The 23,256-nt window shown below is 49.2% G+C and overlaps 1 protein-coding gene across 4 annotated transcripts in view; it reads right to left on the bottom strand.

Moving 5' to 3' along the window:
* Kiaa1549 (KIAA1549 ortholog) overlaps positions 1 to 23,256 on the bottom strand; it is a 136,024-nt gene that overhangs the window by 26,523 nt on the left and 86,245 nt on the right. For all 4 annotated transcript variants that reach the window (XM_076566506.1, XM_076566504.1, XM_076566505.1 and 1 more), the window contains exons 11-14: positions 14,188 to 14,384; positions 11,175 to 11,290; positions 1,472 to 1,677; positions 291 to 514 (exon numbers count right to left, since the gene is read on the bottom strand). In XM_076566506.1, coding sequence (XP_076422621.1) covers positions 291 to 514; positions 1,472 to 1,677; positions 11,175 to 11,290; positions 14,188 to 14,384 — 743 coding nt within the window. The remainder of the gene's footprint in view (positions 1 to 290; positions 515 to 1,471; positions 1,678 to 11,174; positions 11,291 to 14,187; positions 14,385 to 23,256) is intronic.

The raw sequence follows: 23,256 nt of genomic DNA, 5'->3' as shown, positions 1-23,256 counted from the left end.
TAAGGGGGCGGGGAGAAGCTGGCTATATGAAGAGAAGGGAGGTGCATGGTTTGACCAGGCGGGGGAAGCCAATAGGGCTAAGCTGGGATATGGAGACAGAACCCTCTTCCTCCCCAGGAGCCCGATCCTCCGCTTCCTGCACGCCCACACTACCTCTGCAGAAACCTCCTCAGTTCACTGTCACAGACTACCAGCCCGGACATAACCAGGATTTCTGTCATTGGCTCCAGTCTCCATCCTGCCCTGTGTCTAGTCTGCCTGACCACCGTGTCCCCGGGGCCCCAGCCCACCTCTTCCTGGGCTCTATGAACACGGAGGGCACACTGGCTGCGGGGTCCAGGATCTTGTCGATCTGCATCTGTGCCCTGCGGTACACGCGGTGTCGCTCCTTGGTGTCTCCCGAAGACAGGTCATCCACCACGGGGAACTCGTAGTGGCCTCGGCGTTTGGCACGCAGGCGGATCTTGTTGCGGTGGTGCTCGATCTCTGACTTGTGGCGCAGCGCAGACTGGATCTGTGTGCAGGGGGTGGGCAGCAAGAACCGTCGCTCAGGGTGTTTTCTCGGGTCTCCCTTTGAGAGACATCCTCCTTTCCCCGACTCTGCACTTGCTCTATGGGCTTGATGGAGACATCCGTGGAGGGGACAGAGAAGAGACACTGCCTACCCCGAGTGGCAGAGAGCCAGCCACCTACTCACTGGTGATCACCAGCTTAGGGAAGGCTGACCCCAGTGTTCAAGAGCCAGAGGTGGCTGACACAGAGAGCATGGCTTTCCAGAGGCAGCCTACTCAAGGTTGCCGTTCTAATGCCCCTTCTGCTAATCTCGTCAGAATCCATTGCTGTCCCTAACTAGTGTTGGAGTTTCAAAAGAAGCAGGTGTGGGGGGAGGGCTCCGGAGGCCTCACCACGAGCACAGGAGCTACTGGCAGTTGATGATGTCTGAGAGGGGTAGAGTCACTTGTCCTTTGAGGATGTGGCTACTGCTAGGTGGCCATGCCCAGTGGATGGAGCTTATTATTATTAATGATGATGATGATAAGATAAAGACATGAAGTTTGGAGGGAGATAGGTCAGGGGGTCTAGAGAGAGTTGGGGTGGTGGATACACTGTATGCATGGACCAAATAAACAATATATATATAGTGTGTGACTTATATATATATATAATTGTTTATATATATATTTATAGTGTCTGTGTGTGTGACTTCTTGTTTTGTTTTTTGATTCTGAGACAGGATCTTAGAGTGCAGCCCGAGCTATGCAGCCCCAGAGTGACCCTTCTGTCTCAGCCTCCAGGGTGCTGGGATTGCAGCCAAAGCCACCACACCCAGCCTGCAGTGTTTTGAATCAGGTCCACCTGTACCAGCATGTATTTGGCACCTGTCCAACACCAGGCCTTTCACTCACTGTTCCAGCACTAACCAAATTGGGACGTGAGCTTTTCATTAATCGCTTTCACTAAAATCGAATACCTCCTTGTTGATTTTGTTGGTTTCTGCCACTCGGTCGGCCAGGACGGGGTGCTGCACGGGAGGTCCTGGGATGGGCTGCATGGCGATGAGCTGGATCTTACTGGGGACCCTCCGGCTGGCCTCTGAGGTGCGGGAAATGCGGTCAACATGCTCGAAGATGGAGGCTGAGGAATGCTGCTCATTGCCTGAAGTGGGCAGGGGGGCACCTGGAACAGACGGGAGGCACATGAGCAGGAAAGGACCAGAAAGCAGCAATAAGGAATCAAAACTATGCATCACCCCTGAAGGCATCCTTGGGCCTAATCTTTGACCAAAGCAACCAAAATCTCTAGTTCAGCAAATATGATCTCTATAAAATTATCTCTTTTGGCTTCGTTAAAAGTTACAAATGAGCCGGGCGTTGGTGGCGCACGCCTTTAATCCCAGCACTCGGGAGGCAGAGCCAGGCGGATCTCTGTGAGTTCGAGGCCAGCCTGGGCTACCAAGTGAGCTCCAGGAAAGGCGCAAAGCTACACAGAGAAACCCTGTCTCGAAAAACCAAAAAAAAAAAAAAAAAAAGTTACAAATGAGCCAGGCAGTGGTGGCCCACGCCTTTAATCCCAGCACTCGGGAGGCAGAGCCAGGCGGATCTCTGTGTGTTAGAGGCCAGCCTGGGCTACAAAGCGAGGTCCATGACAGACACCAAAACTACACAGAGAAACCCTGTCTCGGAAAAAAAAAAAAAATTACAAATGAGAGGGGGCTGGAGAGATGGCTCAGTGGTTAAGGGCACTGGCTGTTCTTCCAAAGGTCCTGAGTTCAATTCCCAGCAACCACATGGTGGCTCACAACCATCTGTAATGAGATCTGGTGCCCTCTTCTGGCCTGCAGGCATTCATGCAGGCAGAACACTGTATACACAATAAACTAATTAATTTAAAGAATTACAAATAAATACTGGCAAGATGGCGCAGCCAGTAAAGGTACTTGTGCACAGGCCTTATCGCTTTAATTCAACCCTGGAGCTCATGAGGGGGCAGAGAACTGACTACTGAAAGCTGTTCTTAACCTCCACACATGCCATGGTGCACACCTGTGTGCACACATACAGACACACACACTTAATAAAATTACAAATACTTCGAGGAAAGATGTGAGAAAGTCATTATGATACTGTGTGCCAAAGACCACTAAACTGTTTTTCTTTTTCCTACATGTACCTAAAAAAAAAATCTTCATAAAGAAAAAGGAAGGCTCATTTGAGAAGAGTGTTTCGTAGCATGTTTCAGGGCCTGGGTCCGATATCCAGAACCACGAAACAAAGCATAGGACATCTGAGCTGGGTAATGCTGGTGCGTGCCTGTAATCCTAGCACTCAGAAGACGGGGGCAGGGGGAGCAGGAGTTCCAGGACCATCTCCAGCTACATAGCAAGTTCTAGGCTAGCCTGGGCTACATGAGAGCCTGTTTGAAAAGGGAAACAGAGAAGGATGGGAGACTGGAGCTGTTCAGCGAGTCAATGAGCAAGTTGTAGAGTTTTCACTAAAAATATCCCCAGCAGCTCTGAGCCCCCACTCTCCTCTGGGCACCCACTGGCCTGCCAGCAATTAGCTATGAAAGCAACACTATGAAGTCTTCCCTCAACATGGGGTGGCAATCGGGTCCAGGACCCTGCAGGTCCCAAAGTCCATCAACTGGACTCAGCCTCTTCTAAAATAGTATCTGCCTGCACATACAACCCAAGCACACTGTCCTGCAAGCTTTAAATCACCTCTAAATTACATATGATTGCTGATACAATGTAAATGCCATGTCAATGGTTACTTTAACATTTACGGAACAGTGACAAGAAAGGTTACACACACATGTAACAAACATGTAACTTAAAAATATGTATTTGATCTACAGTTGTTGGTTGAATGTGGAGACCGTGGATGTGGATGGGTTGGCTGTACTCCAGGAGGGGGCGGGACAAAAGAGAGAGGACTAGAGCCACACAGGAGGGCACCAAATCAGCTGCGGATGCTCCAGGCTTTGCGCTCCCCACGTAGAAAGAAAAGCTGAAGAAGCACGAGAAGAACATCTCCCCTTAAAAGGAAGCAGCTCCACTCTAACGAGGGCACTGGAGAGTGGCAGGGGCCAGGTTCACGGCATGTACGTTTTACTGCAATTTTTTTTTTTTTTTTTTTTTGGTTTTTCGAGACAGGGTTTCTCTGTGTAGCTTTGCACCTTTCCTGGAACTCACTTGGTAGCCCAGGCTGGCCTCGAACTCACAAAGATCCGCCTGGCTTTGCCTCCCAAGTGCTGGGATTAAAGGCATGCGCCACCACCGCCCAGCATTACTGCAATATTTTTAAAGAAGTAATCAGACCTATGAAAATGAAGGAATTTATGCACTCACAAAAACATGATCAAACCATGCACTGTGGTGTACACCTTTAATCCCAGCACTTAGGAGACAGCAGCAGGTGAGTATCTGTGAGTTCAGTGCCAGCCTGGTATAGATAGTGTGTTCCAGGCTAGCTAGAGCTACACAGTGAGACACTGTTTCAAATATATAAGACAGTATCTTATATAATGACTGGCTTGCTCCAGTTTCTCATTATCAATAATGAGGAATTTCTCTAATGAATATTATATGTACTAGAAACAACCCCGGTAAAATTGAAGTTTAAAAAGAAAAAAAAGGGGGCTGGAAAGATGACTCCGTGGGTCAGAGCACTGGCTGATCTTGCAGAGGACCCATTTCAGTTCCCAGCACCCACACGGTGGATCACGATCAGCTATAACTCCAGATCCAAGTGATCTGCGCCCTCTTTGGCCTCCTCAGTCACCAGGCACAGATGTGATACATCAACATATATGCAAGCAAACACCAAAACAGGTAAGATAAGAAAGAAAGAAAGTCGGGCGGTGGTGGTGGCACCACCTTTAATCCCAGCACTTGGGAGGCAGAGGCAGGCAGATCTCTGCGAGTTTGAGGCCAGCCTGGGCTACAGAATGAGTTCTGGGACAGCAAGGGCTACACAGAGAAACCTATCTTGAAAAAACAAAACAAAAAAGATAGGTAAGGGGGGAGGGAGGGAAGGAGGCAAGGAGGGAGGGAGGGAGGGAGGGAGAGAGGGAGGGAGGGAGGGAGGGAGGGAAGAGAGTTCAACAGAGAAAGCAGGGTGAGAAGAGGGGAATTGCTGGCTGGTCACTGAAAACCTGGTGCTTTCCCTTAGCCAGTCAACTGTGGACGCCCAGACATTGTTTTAAAATGAATAGCCAACGGGAGGGGTGCGAGCAGATAGAAACCATTTTTAAACAAAAGCCAATGGTCCGTAACCTCTAGTGAAAATGGGGAGTGTGGAGTGGGGGTGTCTCCTGACGATGAAGGAGAGCACAGGCTGGCACAGTAGGCTGGAGGAAACAGCGGCTGGTAGTTCACCTGAGGAATGCATGCCAGTGCACTCTGAGTTGTGGGTTTCCTCCTGATCTGAACTACATGTTATCCCAAGGGACTAGAAACGACGTGTACACCTCCAAATGAGCGGCATCTCCTAACGAGCAGACGTTCTGATGTTCTTGGGCTGGATGACCTTGAGTGCAAGCCCAGCCAGGCACCCCATCTAACCAGTGGCAGCTCCTCAAGCTGCAGGGTGAGTGACTAAAGAGGGATTAACCTTGCCAGCAGGCCAGCCTTGCTGATCTGAGCTTCTAAAGACAGAGAAAAGTCACAAAGTTGGCACGTCAGCCCCCTCTCCCCCAAGGATGGCAGGGCACTCCCGCTGCCTTTGAGTCTCAGCAGAGGTGGGGAGCTCCCCCTGCCATCATCTCTGCCCGGGTCCCACCCGAACCGCAGCCTCCGCCTGGGCTCCTGTCCATCCTCTCAGCCGAGGTCACGGAGCTTTGATAAATCACTCACCAGCTACAACCTTCAAGGGAGCAATGCCCAGACCTCAGGCTTCGCTGCCAGACTGCTGGGTAAAGGCAGAGAAGGAAAAGATTCCCAGCTCTTGCCTTGTTCAGGGCCCAGCCCTTCAAGGTGCCTGGGAAGGGTTTTTAAACTTTTCGTTCAATTATAATATGTACTATGTTATATAATGCACAATTTAAAAAGATTACTTAGATAATAACAACCATGGGAAGCATAACATGCTTAGAGGCGAATGTGTGAGGAATCCTGCCTTAAGGCAAGTAGGGATGTTTGGATTAAAAAGCCTTTCTCTTTCAATGTTCTTTTTAAAAATTAATAATATAAATTACACCGCACATTCAAGAAATCTATCATCTATCTGATGACTGCAATAAATAATATATTATCTATTTTAAAATACATAGACAAGAAATGGCTGGCAGGAGGGCTCAGCGGGCAAAGGAGCTTGCTGCCAAGCCCGACGCGAGCTCGAGGCCCAGGCCCCACATGGTGCAGGGAGAGAACTGACTGCTGCTATCTGTCCTCCGACCTCCACGTGTGCTGTGGCAGGTACCTGTGTGCACATCACATGCGTATGTAAAACACACACAGCAAACAAACAAGGACATGTAGACTTTTTAAACACTGAGGGAAATTTTAAATGTTCTTACATAAAAACATGGTAATTGGGCTGGAGAGATGGCTCAGAGGTTAAGAGCACTGGCTGTTCTTCCAGAGGTCCAGAGTTCAATTCCCAGCAACCACATGGTGGCTCACAACCATAATAAATAAATAAATCTTAAAAAAAAAAAAACCATGGTAATTGTGATCTCGTATAGTATCTCATATAGTGAATAACTCCATTTCACCATTCTATAACATAGATATGCTTTTTGTTTTGTTTTTTTGAGACAGGGTTTCAGTGTGTAGCTCTGGATGTCCTGGAACTGAGTGGACTTGAACTCATAGATCTCCTACCTCTGCCTCCTGAGTGCTGAGATTAAAGGTGTGCGCCACCACCGCCTGGCAGCACATTTTATATATATAAACAAACACAATGTTGGAAGAGCAGTTGTTCTTGCGGAGGACCCAGGTTCAAGTTCAGCACTTAACCACATGGTGGCTCACAACCATCTGCAACTCCAGATCCAGGGGATCTGATGACCTCTTCTGACCACCTTGGGCATCAGGCACACATGTAGTGCACACATAAAGGCAGGCAAAACACTCATACACATTAAATTAAAAATGTTTTTAAAAATCATATTGTAAGCATATATTTAAAAAATTAAATAAATAAAAACTTGAAATGAAAGGAAAAAAAATCCTGCCGTTTAAGATCCCAAGAGGGGGCTGGAGAGATGGCTCAGAGGTTAAGAGCACTGGCTGCTCTTCCAGAGGTCCTGAGTTCAATTCCCAGCACCCACATGGTGGCTCACAACTACCTATAATGAGATCTGGTGCAGATAGAGCACTGTACACGTAATAATAAAAAAAAAAAAAAAGACCCCAAGAGGAAGGCAATATGCAGGATTATACAATGTCAGCCACGATATGACAGAAGAAAGAGAGCTCCTCAAATGCTTCGATGGGAGACGATTTTAAGAAAGTATTTCATCATTTACAGATAAACATAGTTCATCCACTCCATTCCTAAATCTGGTGGCCCTCCAGCCACCGTGAGGCTGAGATCACTGAGCGCTAGCTGTCTTCCTCATCCCATCTCCAGCACCACGCACATTCCAGACACTCAGGAGCAACACTGAATGATTCTAGCTGACGGCAGTCACCATGACTCAGTTTACAATATCCCTCCTTGAAGAGGCCTCTGGGAACTGCCTTAATGAGAAATTGAGAACTGGGCTTAATGATCTCATTTCAGAAATGAGCCCTCAGTGTAGCGAATCAGGTTGAAACAATGCGCTTACCGGGCAGAGACCTTACCAGGTGCCAAAATAACGTCTATCAGTTCCCATGAGAGACCCCAGCACCTGGAGCTCGTGGAATTCATGTCGATGAAGTTCTAACTACTTGAGAATCACACACTTGCAGATGTGAGAACATCAAAAAAGCACTGGGGGAGAGGGGACAGTGTGGTGGCACACACCTCTGATACCAGCACCCCGTAGGTAGACACACAAGTGGATGGATCTCTGGGAGTTCAAGACCAGCCTGGTCTACGTAGTGAAATCCAGGCCAGGCAGGGCTGCACAGACAGAGCTATGTGGTGAGACCCTGTCTTAGCCGCTGGGCCCCACAGAAAAGCACCCGGCAGTCCATTTCTAGGAGGTGTGTTCCTGAGGAAAAGGAGGAGTTAGGGCCCCCAGGAGGACAGCCCTGACACCCTGAGCCTGACTGCTCTTGCTCAAGGGGACACACGCACGCACGCACGCACGCACGCACGCACGCACGCACGCACGCACGCACGCACGCACGCACGCACGCACCCCCCCCTTCACCTCTCTCCCTACATTCTCTTCAAGGATGAAAGAGGAAACAGATGCGGCTCACCCTAACTACGATGGCTCACACTGTACCCTGTGAGTCAGTAGTTACCTCTGCAGGTCTCAGAGATGGACACAAGGACCACGTGACAGGCTAGCTAGCACCTTCCCAACGGCAGCGCAGGGAAACAGAGTCAAGTTTGAAATTACCAGAACACTAACAGCAGTCTGCTGTGAGTTTCCGTTGTCGGAAGAGTGGGGCTGAAAAGGCGTGCATGCTACCGGCCCCAGAGCCGGCTCCTGGGTGTGCCACACGCAGTGGTGACAGGGAACACTAGTCCAAAGGCAATCCTGGTGGCTCTCGACAACCGCCTCCTCCCCACTCACACGGCATGCAGCAGAAAATGGATTTTTACTCGAATTTTAACAATGCAGGTGCAGTGGAGTACACTTGTTTTCCCAGAACTCAAGAGAGAATCACTAGTTTGAGGGCTAGCCTAGGCTACATGGAAGGCACTGTCTCCAAAGGGGAGGACACTAGAAGTGTAGCTCCACGGGGAGCACTTGCCCAGCATGTACACACACACACACACACACACACACACACACACACACACACACACACACACACACGCTCACATATATGTTACTTAATGAAGCTCTATGCACCTTCTGTCAGCCCCAAAGCTGTCCTATGGCCCCTTTTAGGCGGGTGGGAACTTTAAAGTGGGTTGATATCACGGAATAGATTCTGGCATCGCTAGCATCACACTTCCGATTATGGTGCCTGAGATCACGGCGCTCCCTGGAAGGGCTGACTCACTGCCCTGCCTCACGGGCAGGGGGCTCTCAGCCCACCACTGAATGCTCACTCCTGAATTCGGAAGGCATGCTGACAGGCGCTTGGGTCTGTTCCCTTCACAGACACACTGGGTGTGCTGGTGTCGGAAGGAGCAGGGGCGCCTGGGCATGACCAACGGCAAAAGCTAACTAGAGAAGGGCTAGGACTCTCCTTTTCAAATATTTCTTTCCCAGGATGGAAACGAGATTTTAATCCCACCATAGCTGAAACACGGCACCCGTTACCATGGTGCTAAATAAGCTTTAAGATTTTGTGAAACTGGATCCCAAGGAAAAAACTCTTCCCTTACTCTAAGTGGGTATTTCCTCAAAATTACGAAAGACCCAGCAGGGAGGAGTGGCCAGGGTAAGTGACAGGAGCATGGGCAGGGACCTGCAGGGCCTTGGGGGGGGGGGGGGGGACTGTAAGAGGCCCTTAGGCTTTGGTCCAGAGTCTCTTCATTTATAGGGTGCCATTCGGTATGTGCTGTACTTTCAATCCCAGAAATAGTAAGTCTCACAAAGTGCATATGGGGCTGGAGAGACACAGCCCTTGCTGATCTTAGAGACCTGGGTTCAGTTCCCAGCACCCACACTGGTTCACAACCGTCCAAAACTCTCGATTCTGGAGATCAAACACTCTCTTGACCAACAAGGGCACTGCACACATGCACATGGGGTGCATACATACATACATGCAGGCAAAACACTCACGCTTAAAACAAACTAAACCTAAAAACAAAACAAAAAGCATTTTGAAGTAAGTACAGCTGGGTATGATGGCATATGCCTTTAATTCTAGCACTTGGCACAGGCAGGTGGGGACACTGTGAGGCCAGCCTGGTCTACACAGTGAGTGCCAGGCTAGCCTGAGCTATATAGCGAGACCCAAAAGTCTCCAAAACAGTAAGTATAAAAACCATTTTAAATCCCTTATCTCTGAACTGCTGAGACAGGATCCTGAGATAGAAATAAAGCCCCAGGCAATTCACCAAGAGCACGTTCACTTAACACAATCTGGTAAGCTGAAGCCAAGCGATGGGGCCCAGGCAGGATAGCCCAGTGGGTAGCGGTGCTCCCCACCAGGCCAGACAACCTGAGGTCAATTCCCAGAATCCATGTGGCTGAAGGAAGACAGGAGTCCCACCAACTGTCCTCTGACCTTCACACGTGTGCCCAAACACGGACGGACACACACACACATACACACACACACACACACACACACACACACAGAGTCAATAAATACGAAGCCGCGCGGCCACCCACGGAGTGTGTCTGTCACCTCACCAGTCAGGAGGTGGAATCATAAGATCCAGATTTTCAGGTAGAGCTGGGCTACATGAGACTCTGCCTCCAAAAACGCCATATTAAATAAAATAAACCCACAACACGTTGCCATCACTCCAGAAACGATTACCAAGGCAAGCGAGGCCTATGGGCGGAGTTGCTGTTGTTGCTGTTGTTTCTGGGTTTTTTGGTTTTGTTTTGTTTTTTTTTAGACCCACAGCAATGAACTTTACAGCAGGGGTGACTGTTGTTGACCGGTGTTCTGTGCCAGGCCTGCAAAGAAGAGGTTAAGCCACTGATTCCACCCAACTACCTGCTGGGAGAATGATCCAGAAACGGGACCAGACAAGATACGCATGACGCTGTCACAGATAAACATCTTCCCAGCGGTGACAGCTGTGACATCAAGTGGTCCCTAAAAAAGGCACTGTCCTAAAGGCAGTTTCAGGACGACCGCTTCCATTAAATCTCCTCGTCCTTCGGGCAGGAAATCTGTTCCCACACTACATTAGAATGAACCGCTAGCTTTGAGACACAGCTCAGCGAACCCCTCACCTCTCCCAGGGCCTTCCCTTGAAGGAGACCCCAACACAGGGTTCAAAAGTGACAAGGCTGAGAAGCTCAACAAGAGCGATGTATATTCCATTTTTGTAGATTGTTTGCTCTTTGTTTTTCGAGACAGATTCTCTCTGTGTAGCCCTGACTGTCCTAGAGCTCATTCTGTAGATCAGGCTGGCCTCGAACTCAGAGATCTGCCTGCCTCTGCCTCCTGAGTGCAGTGATTCAGGCCACCATGGCCCAAATGTAGATTTTTTTTTTTAAGGTTTATTTATTTATTGTGTATACAGTGTTCTGCCTCCACACCAGAAGAGGGCACCAGATCTCATTACAGATGGTTGTGAGCTACCATGTGCTTGCTGGGAATCGAACTCAGGACCTCCAGAAGAGTAGACAGTGCTCTTAACCTCTGAGCCATCTCTCCAGTCCTCCCCCCTTTTTTTCTTTTCTTTTGGTTTTTTGAGACAGGGTTTCTTTGTGCAGCTTTGAGCCTTTCCTGAATCTCGCTCTGTAGACCAGGCTGGCCTCGAACTCACAGAGATCCGCCTGGCTCTGCCTCCCGACTGCTGGGATTAAAGGTGTGCGCCACCACCCCCGGCTTTTTTAAGTTTAGTATCTGCAGTAGGGTAATGCCCTGCCCTGTGGGACTCTGATCACGACAACTGTTAACATTGGAAGGAAGGACCGTGACAGACCACTCTGCGGAGCTCTGTGGGCCTTGCTCTCCTGCGCAGTGGCCGGCGGCTTCTCTCCGGCGTCCCTCTCGCTGGACTCCTCGCTGACGGTAGAGTCTGCATCTGAGGGAGAAACTCTGCAGACAGGAAGCAGAACGTAAACATCAGAGGAGAGAGAGGCCAGGAAGGCTTTCAAACGTCGCGTTCTCTGGGAGCCGGCTTCCACAGAAAACAGTCCACATCCACAGTCACCGTGTCCCGAGGACAGACTGGCATGGCTAACGAACCGGCTAAGCAGGGCGCATTTCAACCAACGCTAGAAAACTAAGTGCTGGAGGAGGCAGTCCCCACAGCCGCTGGGGCCCGACGCTGAGCCCCGGCGCTTGGTGGTTTCCTGACAGACAGTCTGGGTCTAACACAAGCTGGCTGGAAAAGAATCTGGGCTCCAGAGCTGAAGATGTAGGGAGTGTTTGAGCACCAGTCAGTATCTGAAAAGTCCTGGGTTCAATCCTTAGTATCACAAAAAAACAAAGAGAACAACTTACTCTTAAAAATAGTGGCCTGTGAAATGGCTCAGCAGGTAAAGGTGTTTGCCAAAAGTCTGCCAGCCTGAATTGGATCTCAACTCTGAGACCTACGCGGCAGAAGAGAGCTGACTCCCAATTACTGTCCCTGGACCTCCACATGTACACATACAGACACCCGGGGGGGGGGGGGGAAGGGAGGGAGGGAGGGAGGGAGGGAGGAAGGGAGGGGAGAGATTTAAAAAGAACCAACCACCTGGGCTTCTGGCCTGGCTTAGCATCAACTGAACCCGAGAACCCGATGAGGCTAGAGAAGTTCTGGGGTCCCCCCAAATAACTCCAAACCTTTGAAACTATGACCCCTAATGAGATCTGATCCCACCAATGAACATGAAGGGTAACACAGCACCAGGATGTACCAGGCTAGGGAACACTCCAGACTACGGAACACTCCAGGCTAGGGAACACTCACTCCAGGCTAGGGAACACTCCAGGCTAGGGAACACTCACTCCAGGCTAGGGAACACTCCAGGCTAGGGAACACTCCAGGCTAGGGAACACTCCAGGCTAGGGAACACTCACTCCAGGCTAGGGAACACTCCAGGCTAGGGAACACTCACTCCAGGCTAGGGAACACTCACTCCAGGCTAGGGAACACTCCAGGCTAGGGAACACTCACTCCAGGCTAGGGAACACTCACTCCAGGCTAGGGAACACTCCAGGCTAGGGAACACTCCAGGCTAGGGAACACTCCAGGCTAGGGAACACACCAGGCTAGGGAACACTCACTCCAGGCTAGGGAACACTCCAGGCTAGGGAACACTCCAGACTAGGGAACACTCCAGGCTAGGGAACGGCCATAACCAGTGAGCACTCGTCTCCACAGACTCCCTAGCTTCAACAGCAACATGGATTGCTAATACATTCTGGTGCCCTGAGGGACTCTCTCCACAGCCCTCCCTCAGCATCTGTGGGCTCTGGGTGCTCTCAAGTCCCTTATAGGAAATGACTCAGTGTCTGCCTGTAATTACACCACACTCTTGTAAGCATCCCGACATTGCTCAGAGTCCCTCACAGAGCACCGCACACAGCTGCCGCAAACCGCTGTGAGAATAATAACAAGAACGACTCTGTACGTCCACCATCCACACTGTTTCCCCTAAGTTCTGTGACCCGCAGTTGGTTGAATCCACGGAGGTGGGACTGAAAAGCAGATCATGGTAACTGAATCCACCTCAAAGACCGTTGTGATGAAGGCGCCAGCTGTTGTTTATGGTGAGGCCACTGGGGAGAAAGCCATTCTCTGAAAACTTTTACTAACGCATTACATCGTCTCTGCTGATAGGCTGCATTCTAGGCGTGGGAAATAATTAAGCCAAGAGCGTCTCTCTGCATAATTCATTTTCTTTCCTAAGGACCAGGCTCCAACATCCGTAAAATTCTTCAACTAGGCCAGATCCCCGAGGCAGAAGCGATGCCATGGGTTTGGATGTTGAATGTTGATATGGACACGGGCTTTTTCACTACCAGCAGCCAATCAGAAATCAGGATTCTGAATCTCAAGGAGAGGCTGACAGTGGGCGGCCTCTGGGCCTAAGCTATGAACTAAAGTCACTCACAAACCCTGACCTGGCTGTCTTCTTCAGGGTCGTCCCAGCTCTTCTCACAGGCGGAGGGCAGCGAGGGTCTCCCTGGCAGTTTGGAAAACCAATACACAATTCTTCACGAGCTTTGTTTTGGCACGAGGGATTGGAAGTGGACTGGGAATGGGCAAGGAGGGGGTGGGTGAGAGCCTGTGATGGGCATGGGCAGCTTGGGAAAAACAGAGCCATCAGGAGGAATCGATGACAGTCACTGCGGACCAAGCAAGAGGTGACAGCCGGCCACCAGCAGAGCAAGCACGGGCGCCCTACTGAGTGCGTGAGGTGGACCGCGTACTTGAACATACTTTTAATTTTATTTTTCGACAAGTTCTTTCACATTTATTTTATTTTATTTTTTTACATCTATCTATTTTGGGAGGGGGGCAATGGGTACCACACCACCCATGTGGAGGTCAGAGGACAACTTGTAGGACTCTGTTCTCTCCTTCCCCTGTGTGGTCCAGGGATCAAATACAGGTCATCATACTTGGCAGCAAGCACCTTTACCTGCTAAGGCATCTCATGGGCCCCTGCCACTCACTCCTCATAAATTCTTTCTTGTGTTATCTTCACAAAGCCTAGGACATTCACCTCTGAACATTCACCATTCTAGCTGGCGGATCAAATCTGGGGCAACCCAACACAAATAAGCATTCTAGGGGAAGAAGTCACACAGCCTCATCTGGTAGCCCAGCGGAAGGGGCAGAGAACTCTTTGGGGTTTATGTGTGTAACTGGACAAGTCAATAGTCTCCCAGGCTGCAGGCTCAAGGCAATACTCATCACAGGCACTTCTGATACCAGAATCAGATCTGCAAATTGAAACATGCTCTGCAGCAGAGAAGAATCTAGAAAGCCCAATACTAACCTCCCCCTGTGGCGGATGTTCTTGGAAGGGATCTTTGACTTGGGGCTGGGCACATCTCCATTTTCAGAGGGTGTGGCGTGGTCCTTCACAGGTCCAGGCAGTGGTGCAGGCTCGTGGATAATCAGTATGTCATCTTTATTGTGCTGACCCAGGTGCTGCTTAGCAAAATCGAAGCCTTTCACACTGGGGATCTGCAGCTAAAACAGAGGAACAAGGTGGTTAACGTGAGGTCAGAAGAGCATGACCCCTGACCCGAGACGGCCAGCAAGGCCACCAACCCAATTCAACAACCATCTCTGCAACAGATCAGGTGCCAGGTTCTGTTTACACTCAGAATTCGCCACAGATGCTTATGAAAGATTAAACAAGAATACAAGGATTAAATAGCAACACCACAAGACAAAACCCATTCCAACAGATCGCCTGCTCCACTGTCCCAGACCTGTGAAGTGAGACACTCTTTATAGGGAAAGGGGCGCTTGCTCCAGGCCTTGGAAACTGTAAAAGCTTCAAAGAGCTTGCTGTAGATCAAACTGTGAGATGAACAGAGACTTTCCAAAGCCTAGAAGAGATCACATTAGCTGCACTAAAGCAGCAGGATGCAGTGGGGCGCGGAGAGAGGCCAGGCTCCACATGTATCATTCCAAATGGCAGCTTTTAAGGTCGTCCTCTGGGTGCTCAGACAACCTCTATTTCTAAAGAATCTAAGGAGACCAAGCACAGGGACCCAGTGATGCCATGTACACGAAATCAGGACAACCTGTCCAGATCCCAGCAAAGAAAATGGGAAGAAAAGACAGCTCTGGAAGTCAGTGGAAGGGAGAAGCCAGGCAGACAAAAGAAACCAGAGGAGAACAGGTAGTGAGTGGCCCCAAAGCCTGAGGCAGGGCATCCCCAACATGGAGGTGACATAAAGGGCGTGTCCTGAAGGAGCAAAGTTTCCAGGAGATAAAACACAGGTTTCCCTTTCAACATGATGAGTGCGAAAGACAGAATAAGCCCCAGAGGAGAGCAGCTCCAGGGGGCTGGAGAGAGCAGACATCAGCTTAGGACATGTCAGTCTGACAGCCATCCGTCCGGTGACATGCGGGCATGAACGCAGAGTCTCTGTTAGGAGGACATCTGACAGGTTAGGGCTGGGGAAAAGAAAAGGCAGCACAGAAGGAAACAGGAGTCTTCAGATAAACAGACCACTCTGAAAGCTCAGTGCACCAGAAACCAAAGGAATCAAGAATTTCTAGAAAGGAGTGGTCCGCAGCAGAGAAGTCTTCAGAAATAACATGTACTGGTGGACATAGTGTTCTCTCTGGGGATACCAGTGCACGCCAAACCACACCCACAATCAGACCCTGGGAGCTCACCTTCTCTAGCCTTCAGCTTCTGAGCCTATGGTGAGAGACGAAGGACATTCATGATACTGAAATGCAGAGGACCATGTCTGATGACATCATCTTAAGGACATTACAAACTGCCTTAACAGTTTCCTTAAATCCAGCCTGCATATAAAAAGCAGCCCTAAGGGGCTGGAAAGAAGGCTCAGTGGTTAAGAGCACTTGCTGCTCTTCCAGAGGTCCTGCTTGGGTTTGGTTCCCAGCACCCACATGATGGCTTACAACTGTCTGTTAATTCCAGTTAATTCTAGGGATCCAATGCCCTCTTCTGACTTCTGTGGGCACCAGAAACACATTTGGTATACATACATACATACATACATACATACATACATACATGCAAGCAAGTGAAGCACTTACACACACACACACACACACACACACACACACACACACACACACACACACACACACACACACACAAAGCTGTCCGGAGGGGTCTGCTCATTAGGAATGCCTCTGGACTCTACCATGGAGAATAAGGAGTATTCTCATATCTAAGGAGCACTTTCACACAACACACTATGCACAGGAGCAAAAGCTGCTGTCATAATGCATTACTTTACGCCTCAAAAGTGACGCTTGTTGGCTCAGGTTTGTGACCTAAAGTCTCTTAATACTAAACATCCAGATGAGTAAAGGGGGAGGCAGTCTGCAATAGTGACTCTTGCCAGCAGAGGGAGACAAATGGTACCGTAAGGATAGTTTACAAAGAGTTGCTTGGAAACAAAAGGCAGACCAGCTGGCAGCCACGTTCTCTAATTAAACGAGCTTCCTTTACTAGGGCAGGCCGCTGTTCCATGCACCCCTGGACTCGGGAACACCACATGGGAAATGACAAACCCAAGCTGCCTTTCCTCCACTGGTCACTTGGACTCCTTGGGGAAGGACGAATGTTTCCTAAAAGCAGAGACTCTCCTCTCCCACACCCCTCTAACAGTCCTGTTGCCCTTACAGAAGAGAAGCCCTGCTCTTATGAACACAGCTTCCTGGAGTACTCCATATAGAGAACAGAAACCTCAAATAACAGCAACTCACAGTGCTTAGCAGACCCCTTTTAGCAAAGCACAAGAAGCCTGGAGATGGCTTCCTCTTTCCCTAGCTTAAAGGCATCTCCTGTGTGCATGCATGTGTAATGCATGCATGTGAGTGTGTGAGCATTTGTGGGTGCATATGTGTGGAGGCCAGAAATCAGACTATATGTATATATACACTACACACACACACACACACACACACACACACACACACACACACACAGACACACACACACACACACTACACACACGCCTGGCGCCCATGGAGGGCAGAAGAGAGCATCAGATCCCTTAGAACTGAAATTACATACGGTTGTGAGCTACCATGTGGGTGCAGGGAACCGAACCTGAGTTCTCTACAAGAGCGACAAGTGTTCTTAACCATTAGGCCATCTCTCCAGCACCCCACCTTAGGACAGGGTCTCCCATGGTACACAGGGATCTCAGATTCAGCTAGGCTGCCTGGCCAGCGATCCCTGGAGATTGCCTGGACCCATCTCCCCAGTGCTGGGACTGCAAGTGCACACGACCAATGCGCCTGGCTTTTGAGATGAATGCTGGGGACCAAACTCAGACTCTCAAGCCCGTGCAGCGGGCACATGGCGGTGGGAACCAAGCTCTGGTCCTCTGCAAGAGCAGGCAGCCAGCTTCCCAGGCATTTCTTTAAGGAGAATTCCACACTGGGATGCTGCGAACTCACATTTTGCAGAGGAAACAGCAGGAGCAGGGTTGTTTCTACTTAACACCATCTCTACCGCCTCTGGATGCCTCCCTCCTGCCAGGAATCAGTGAGAACAGAGCACAGATGGCGGCCATGGGACCTCCTGAAGGTGCAGGCTCTGTTGCTGGTCTGTCCAGATCAAGATCTACACGGCAGCCCTGGACACATGAAGTGCACCCTGGCCGCAAGGTCACTCTTCTCCACAATCCAAGCGCTTGTAAGCACCAAGTTCACAAGGTCTCAGCTTGGCTTTTCGGTGTTATGACTTGAATCAAGGTCTTGCTATATAGCCCAGGCTGGCCCTGAACTTTTAATTTTCTTGCCTTATCCTCTACATGCTCGTATTAAAAATGTACACCACTCTGCTGGGCTGAATCTGGGTCTTTTTTTTTTCTTTTAATTTACGTGTATGAATGTATATACATGTATCTGTGTGCATGTCTGGTATCTGTGACTCCAGAACAGGGTATTGGATCCCCTGGAAGTAGTTACAGGTGATTTTGAGGCACAGAGTGGGTGCTAGGAACCAAACCTGGGTCCTCAACAAGAGCAGCCAGGACTCTTGACCGCTGAACCATCTCCCCAATCCTAGAGCCTGGGTCTTTATTTTTGCATCAAATGACAAAGGAGTAAAAATTTTCATATTCACTTCTAAAAAGATCAAAATTCCAACATAAAATCAAAGAAGGAAATAACAGAACCAAGACAGCATCTTTATTCAGTCCTGCAGGAAAATCTCATTAGCTTCTTTCAGTCCCTGGATACCAAGGCTGTGTTCCAGTCCCTTGGCCCCCTGCTCAGTGAGTCTCCCCAGGAGCATCCTCTGCTCATTCACCTGGTGTCCCTCTGTACTTATTACACTAGCTGCAGAGTAACATACTTTAACTTAAGCATAAATAATGTGGTAAGGGGCTGGAGAGACGGCTCAGAGGTTAAGAGCTGGGAATCGAACCCAAGTTGAAGACAACTTGGGTTCGATTCCCAGCATCCACAAGGGGACTCACAACTGTTTGTAACACCAACCCCAGGGGCTCTAACCCCCTCTTCTGGCCTCCAAGGACTCCTCCATGCATGTGGTACACATACATGCATTCCGGCGCGCGCGCGCGCACACACACACACACACACACACACACACACACACACACACATAAAATAAACATCGTTTTTAAAATATCATACGTAACAGCCATCAGCAATACGCCCTTCATAAGTCCTACACTTACTAGCTCAATATTTTTTCCTCATTTGTTTTAAGTTACCACAATGACTCAGCTGAGCTCTTTGCTTGTTTTTCAAGACAGAGTTTCTCTGTGTAGTCCTGAAACTCAAATCTGTAGACCAGGCTGGCCTCTGCCTCCCGAGTGCTGGGATTAAAGGTGTGAGCCACCACCACCCAGCTTCAGCTGAGCTCTTAAAGGCAAAGCATCTATTGTATATATAGGTAGATGAAAAATTAGGCAACCCCTGAACCTAAAACAACAACAAACCTATATTATGAGGATGGGTTCCTATATGTATCAGACTTAGATATACTATTCTTTTTTTTTTTTTTTGGTTTTTCAAGACAGGGTTTCTCTGTGTAGCTTTGTGCCTTTCCTGGAGCTCACTTGGTAGCCCAGGCTGGCCTCGAACTCACAGAGATCCGCCTGGCTCTGCCTCCTGAGTGCTGGGATTAAAGGCGTGCGCCACCAACGCCCGGCTTAGATATACTATTCTAACTTAAGGAAATATGTACTTATTTGAAATTATACCTTGAAATTACAAATCTACCTATCTATGTAATTCTCAAGCATCTATTTATCAAATCTTTTTAAGATGGCTAAAAAACTGACAATCTGACACCAATTACTTCCAGCTAATGAGGAAAATCCCCAAATGAGCAATTTGCAATCTTATACATGTGTTTTACTCCAAACTACATAGTCTTTCAGCTTCCTAAACGAAGTGCCTGAGTGAGGAAGTCAGAAACAACGGTCATCTGACCCGTGAGGCCTTCAGCTAACAAACAGTGCTGAGCTCCCTGTTGTATACATCCCAGGAGGAAAGCACGTGCCTCAAAGAGCTGGGTACCGACCGCGTTTACCCATCACAGGGTTTGCTGAAGGAGCGACAGACTGTCTCGCTAAGCAAAGGCCTCTGAAAGAACTGACGTCAGAACACAAACAGCATTGGCCTCTGCAACGCCATCCACATAGGCCATAGCCAAGCAGCAACCACCTCCCCTGAGAGAAGGCAGGGCTCAGGTCGGACCCAGACATGGCGACAGATGTGAAAATGCTCTGCCAATGCCAAGGCTATGCAAATGAGATCAATGGCGCTCTCACCGCTATTGGTTGACCAAATGCCAAGCAGTAAATAGAAACAGTGGAGCCTTGGGGACATCAGCTACAGCTTCCGATGGAAGTTTAGATAAAATACTTCGGGAGTAGCAATGTGACACACACTAGACACCCCATAAATACCTAAGACCTGGGCTACAAGAAAATCAGGTGCCGCACCAAGCTTACCAGCTTGATGAACCAAGAATCAACGAAAGACACAAGTCGGGGTGCCCCGCTACCAAGCCCAACTCACATCCTTAGACATCCTCACTAGAGCCCACCTCACAAGTGGGAAGCCACCACCGTAAAAACAGGGCACTCATCTGCGCTTAAACACAGCACAAAAGCCACCTACACACAGAAGGAAAAAATTACATGAAACACCACCCCTCCCCCACCCAGGAAACTCGCCGCTTTTAGTTCAAACCCTGCTTTCTGAACTATTAGGAACTCGTTTTTTCCATTCCTTAAAAATAAAACCTAGGCTAGAGCCAGGCTGGCACTGTATCCCCAACCTTATCCCCAACCTTCCGTGTGCAAATGGGCTTTAATCGGTTTTTCCTAAGGAAAAAACCATGATGAATTCGGGTGTTCGGTATTCAAATTACGGCCAGTTATTTCTGAAGAAAGATGGTTCTTTTGTTCTTTCTTCTTTCAATATATCATCCGGGAGACAAGCCACGCTGTCTGGGCCCCACGGGAACACACTGCCGACAAATCAGGGTGGGTCTAGGCAAAGCAGGTCGGCCAAGTAACAAGAGAGACGCAGGATGAATTTTAAAACACGTGGGCCGTAAATATAACAAGACCCAGATGGAACACGACGCGGCAAAGCCCCCAGTGCTAGGGTCCATCTGACCCCCAGGGAAAGATGACAACAGAAACCATACAGCAAACCCCCAAAAGTGTCTGAACAGAACACCCTGCGGTGGCGCGGAGAGTGCCATTGTATGAATTTATTACGTGACTGATAACAGTTGATGAAAAATCCCCCCACAGCCACCATGGTATTTCCATTTAAAAAGTGGAGACAAGGCAGAGTTACAGCCATCTGTTGGCCTTCAGCTCGGCCGCCCGGGGCCCTGTGGTCCCGGAGCTGTGGAGAACACTCTAACGTGCTGGTTCCCACAGGCCACACTGAACCAAGGGCAGCCTTGGACTGGGTGAACTGAGATTGTCAGGGTGCTAACCATCCAGAAGATTCTGAGCCTGGAGCTAGGGAGAAGTACCCGGAGGAGTACTTCTCTTCAAGGAACTATCCGCACTGCCTTCCCAAGTGACCACTGCAAACAACAGCTGTCCAGACTGTTCCCCTTGTCGGACACCCTGCAATGGCTGCCTGTGGTACCAGTTCCGATCCCACAGACTTCTGCAAGGCTCTTGAGATGGGTCCCCTGTCACCTGAGTTTGGGCTGTGCCCTTCCTTACAGGCTTGCTCCAGCTCTCCTTAAGCCCTTAGACCCTTTCTGAGGTAGTAGTGGCTAAGGATGGCCCCCATCAGTTCATACATTTGAATGCTTAGTCACCAGAAAGGGACTCTGAAAGGATGACGAGGATTAAGAGGTGTGGCCTTGGTGGAGGAGGGTGTCAGTGGTGGTCGGCTCTGAGGTTTCAAAAGACCACGCCAGGCCCAGTCAGTCTCTCTCTCTCTCTTTCCACTGCCTGGAAATCCAGATGTAGAACTCTCAGGTACTTCTCTAGTACCACGTCAGCCTGGGTGCTACTCTCTCCTCACCATGATGATAACGGACTAAGCCTCTGAAACTGTAAGCAAGGCCCCAATGAAATGCTTTCTTTTGTAAGAGTTGTCTTGGTCAGAGTGTCGCCACACAGCAACAGAACAGTGACTGAAACAGAGGTCGACACGCTCTTACACCTCAGCTCCAGCCCAGCATCACCTCTCAGAAGGCAGGAGAATGCCCTCCCTCCAAGCTGCCATTGCCCACATTTGCCATGCTTGTATTGCTCCAGGTCAATTTGGGGGAGACTGGGTCTTCTCCATAACTATCACCCGACAAGACAGAGAGAGTGCCTGCTGTTGGTGCTTGTAATTGAGTCTGACCTGAACACTCAGGAGTCCAGACAATGGATGTTCATGGTGTGGGCAGCTCCTCCTGGCTGCCCACAGTGCCAACTTTAGTAGCAACGGAGGGTGTGAATAACCCAGGGGCCACAGTTCTGTGCTAATAATTGGTAGGGGCCGTTCCCATCAGAAGAAACACAGTGCCATGGGGCCCACAAGCATCCAACCAATTATGGTGAGAAGGATCCACACCGTAGTTTTGTAGGTAATAATAACAATTGATGGCTTTGGGCAGAGATGAAAGCAAATACAAATAGAGGAAAGATCCATGGAGCCTCCCCTTTATTACTGGAAATGGGAAAGGCCTGCCTGGAAACCTCAGACACATTGGTCTCTCCCCCTTATCATATTTCAGAAATCGTGGACCCTCAGACAATCTGAAGCAGTCTCTTCGTTACAAGGCGAAGGGGGTGGGGAACGCAGGTCAGTTGATTTATTGTTTCCAGATGTTTGCAACTCTGAGATCTGCTGGAGGATTTCACAGAGTAACACAGGGCAGCATCAGGGGTGGGCTGAGCAGGATGGGGAGAGAAAGCCACAGGAGCAGGGAAATGTCCTACAGTCACGAGGACTAGTTACCTCAGGGACAGGCGACAGACCCTTCCCCACAGCTGTGCAGGCTCAGAAGAGAGTGGAGAGGTTTGTTTTAAACTAAGAGGACAGGGTCACGGTCTTCCTACTGCAGACCCATGGCAAGCCTGCACAGAGAGCGGCAATGTCAGCAAAAGAAGACACACTCTTGCCTCTGACGGTGTGAGCAGACAGTCATTCTCTTGGGGTCCTACCACGCAGATCTTTGCGGCAACAAGGCTGTAAGTGTGTACATAGAGACCCTTGCAGCCCCTGAAGAAAAAGAACTCCCCAGGCTGGAAGTTCTATTTGGAACGATCCATTTGATTTATAGCTATATCTGCCGCATGGAAATGTCACAGAAGTGGAATTGAGAGGGGAAAGCTTGGGGGATACCCTGTTTTTCAGCTTAAGGATGCTGACCGCCAATAGTTTATAGTGCACAAGGCTTCTACAAGGAGGGTGTATGGCAGAAACAAAGAACAGAAAAGGCCCAAACATACAGCCCTCTCTACGGGTTCAGTCTCCCTGTAACAACACTCCTTCACCAGAACAAAACATTTTCCTCCCCATTGTTGATCTGATTTCATGCTGCGACTCACTGAGCACCATGGCAGGCACCTTTTCCATGTCATTTGTTACTGTAACAATAACAACCACAGACGCTAGCAGGCTATGTAAATAAGTGCGGATGGGTGGGAAAGAGAATATTCATGTATAAAATTCTGCTAGCATACTGACAGCAATAAGCTTGCGATATAATTAATATTTTTATTAGATTAATTCATAAAAAAACAAAATACTCTTTCTTTACTATTTTAGGTATATAATAAACTTAAAAATGAAACTTACTTTTTCATTTAGGAGGCTGAGGTTTGTAATATTTATGGTTTTTGTTTTGCTTTTGTTTTTCCATGGATTATGTGTGTGTGGTATGTGGTGG

The sequence above is a fragment of the Peromyscus maniculatus genome, chromosome 3 (genome assembly GCF_049852395.1).
Source record: "Peromyscus maniculatus bairdii isolate BWxNUB_F1_BW_parent chromosome 3, HU_Pman_BW_mat_3.1, whole genome shotgun sequence".
Lineage (NCBI taxonomy): Eukaryota > Metazoa > Chordata > Mammalia > Rodentia > Cricetidae > Peromyscus > Peromyscus maniculatus.
This window is presented reverse-complemented; position numbering and strand designations above follow the sequence as displayed.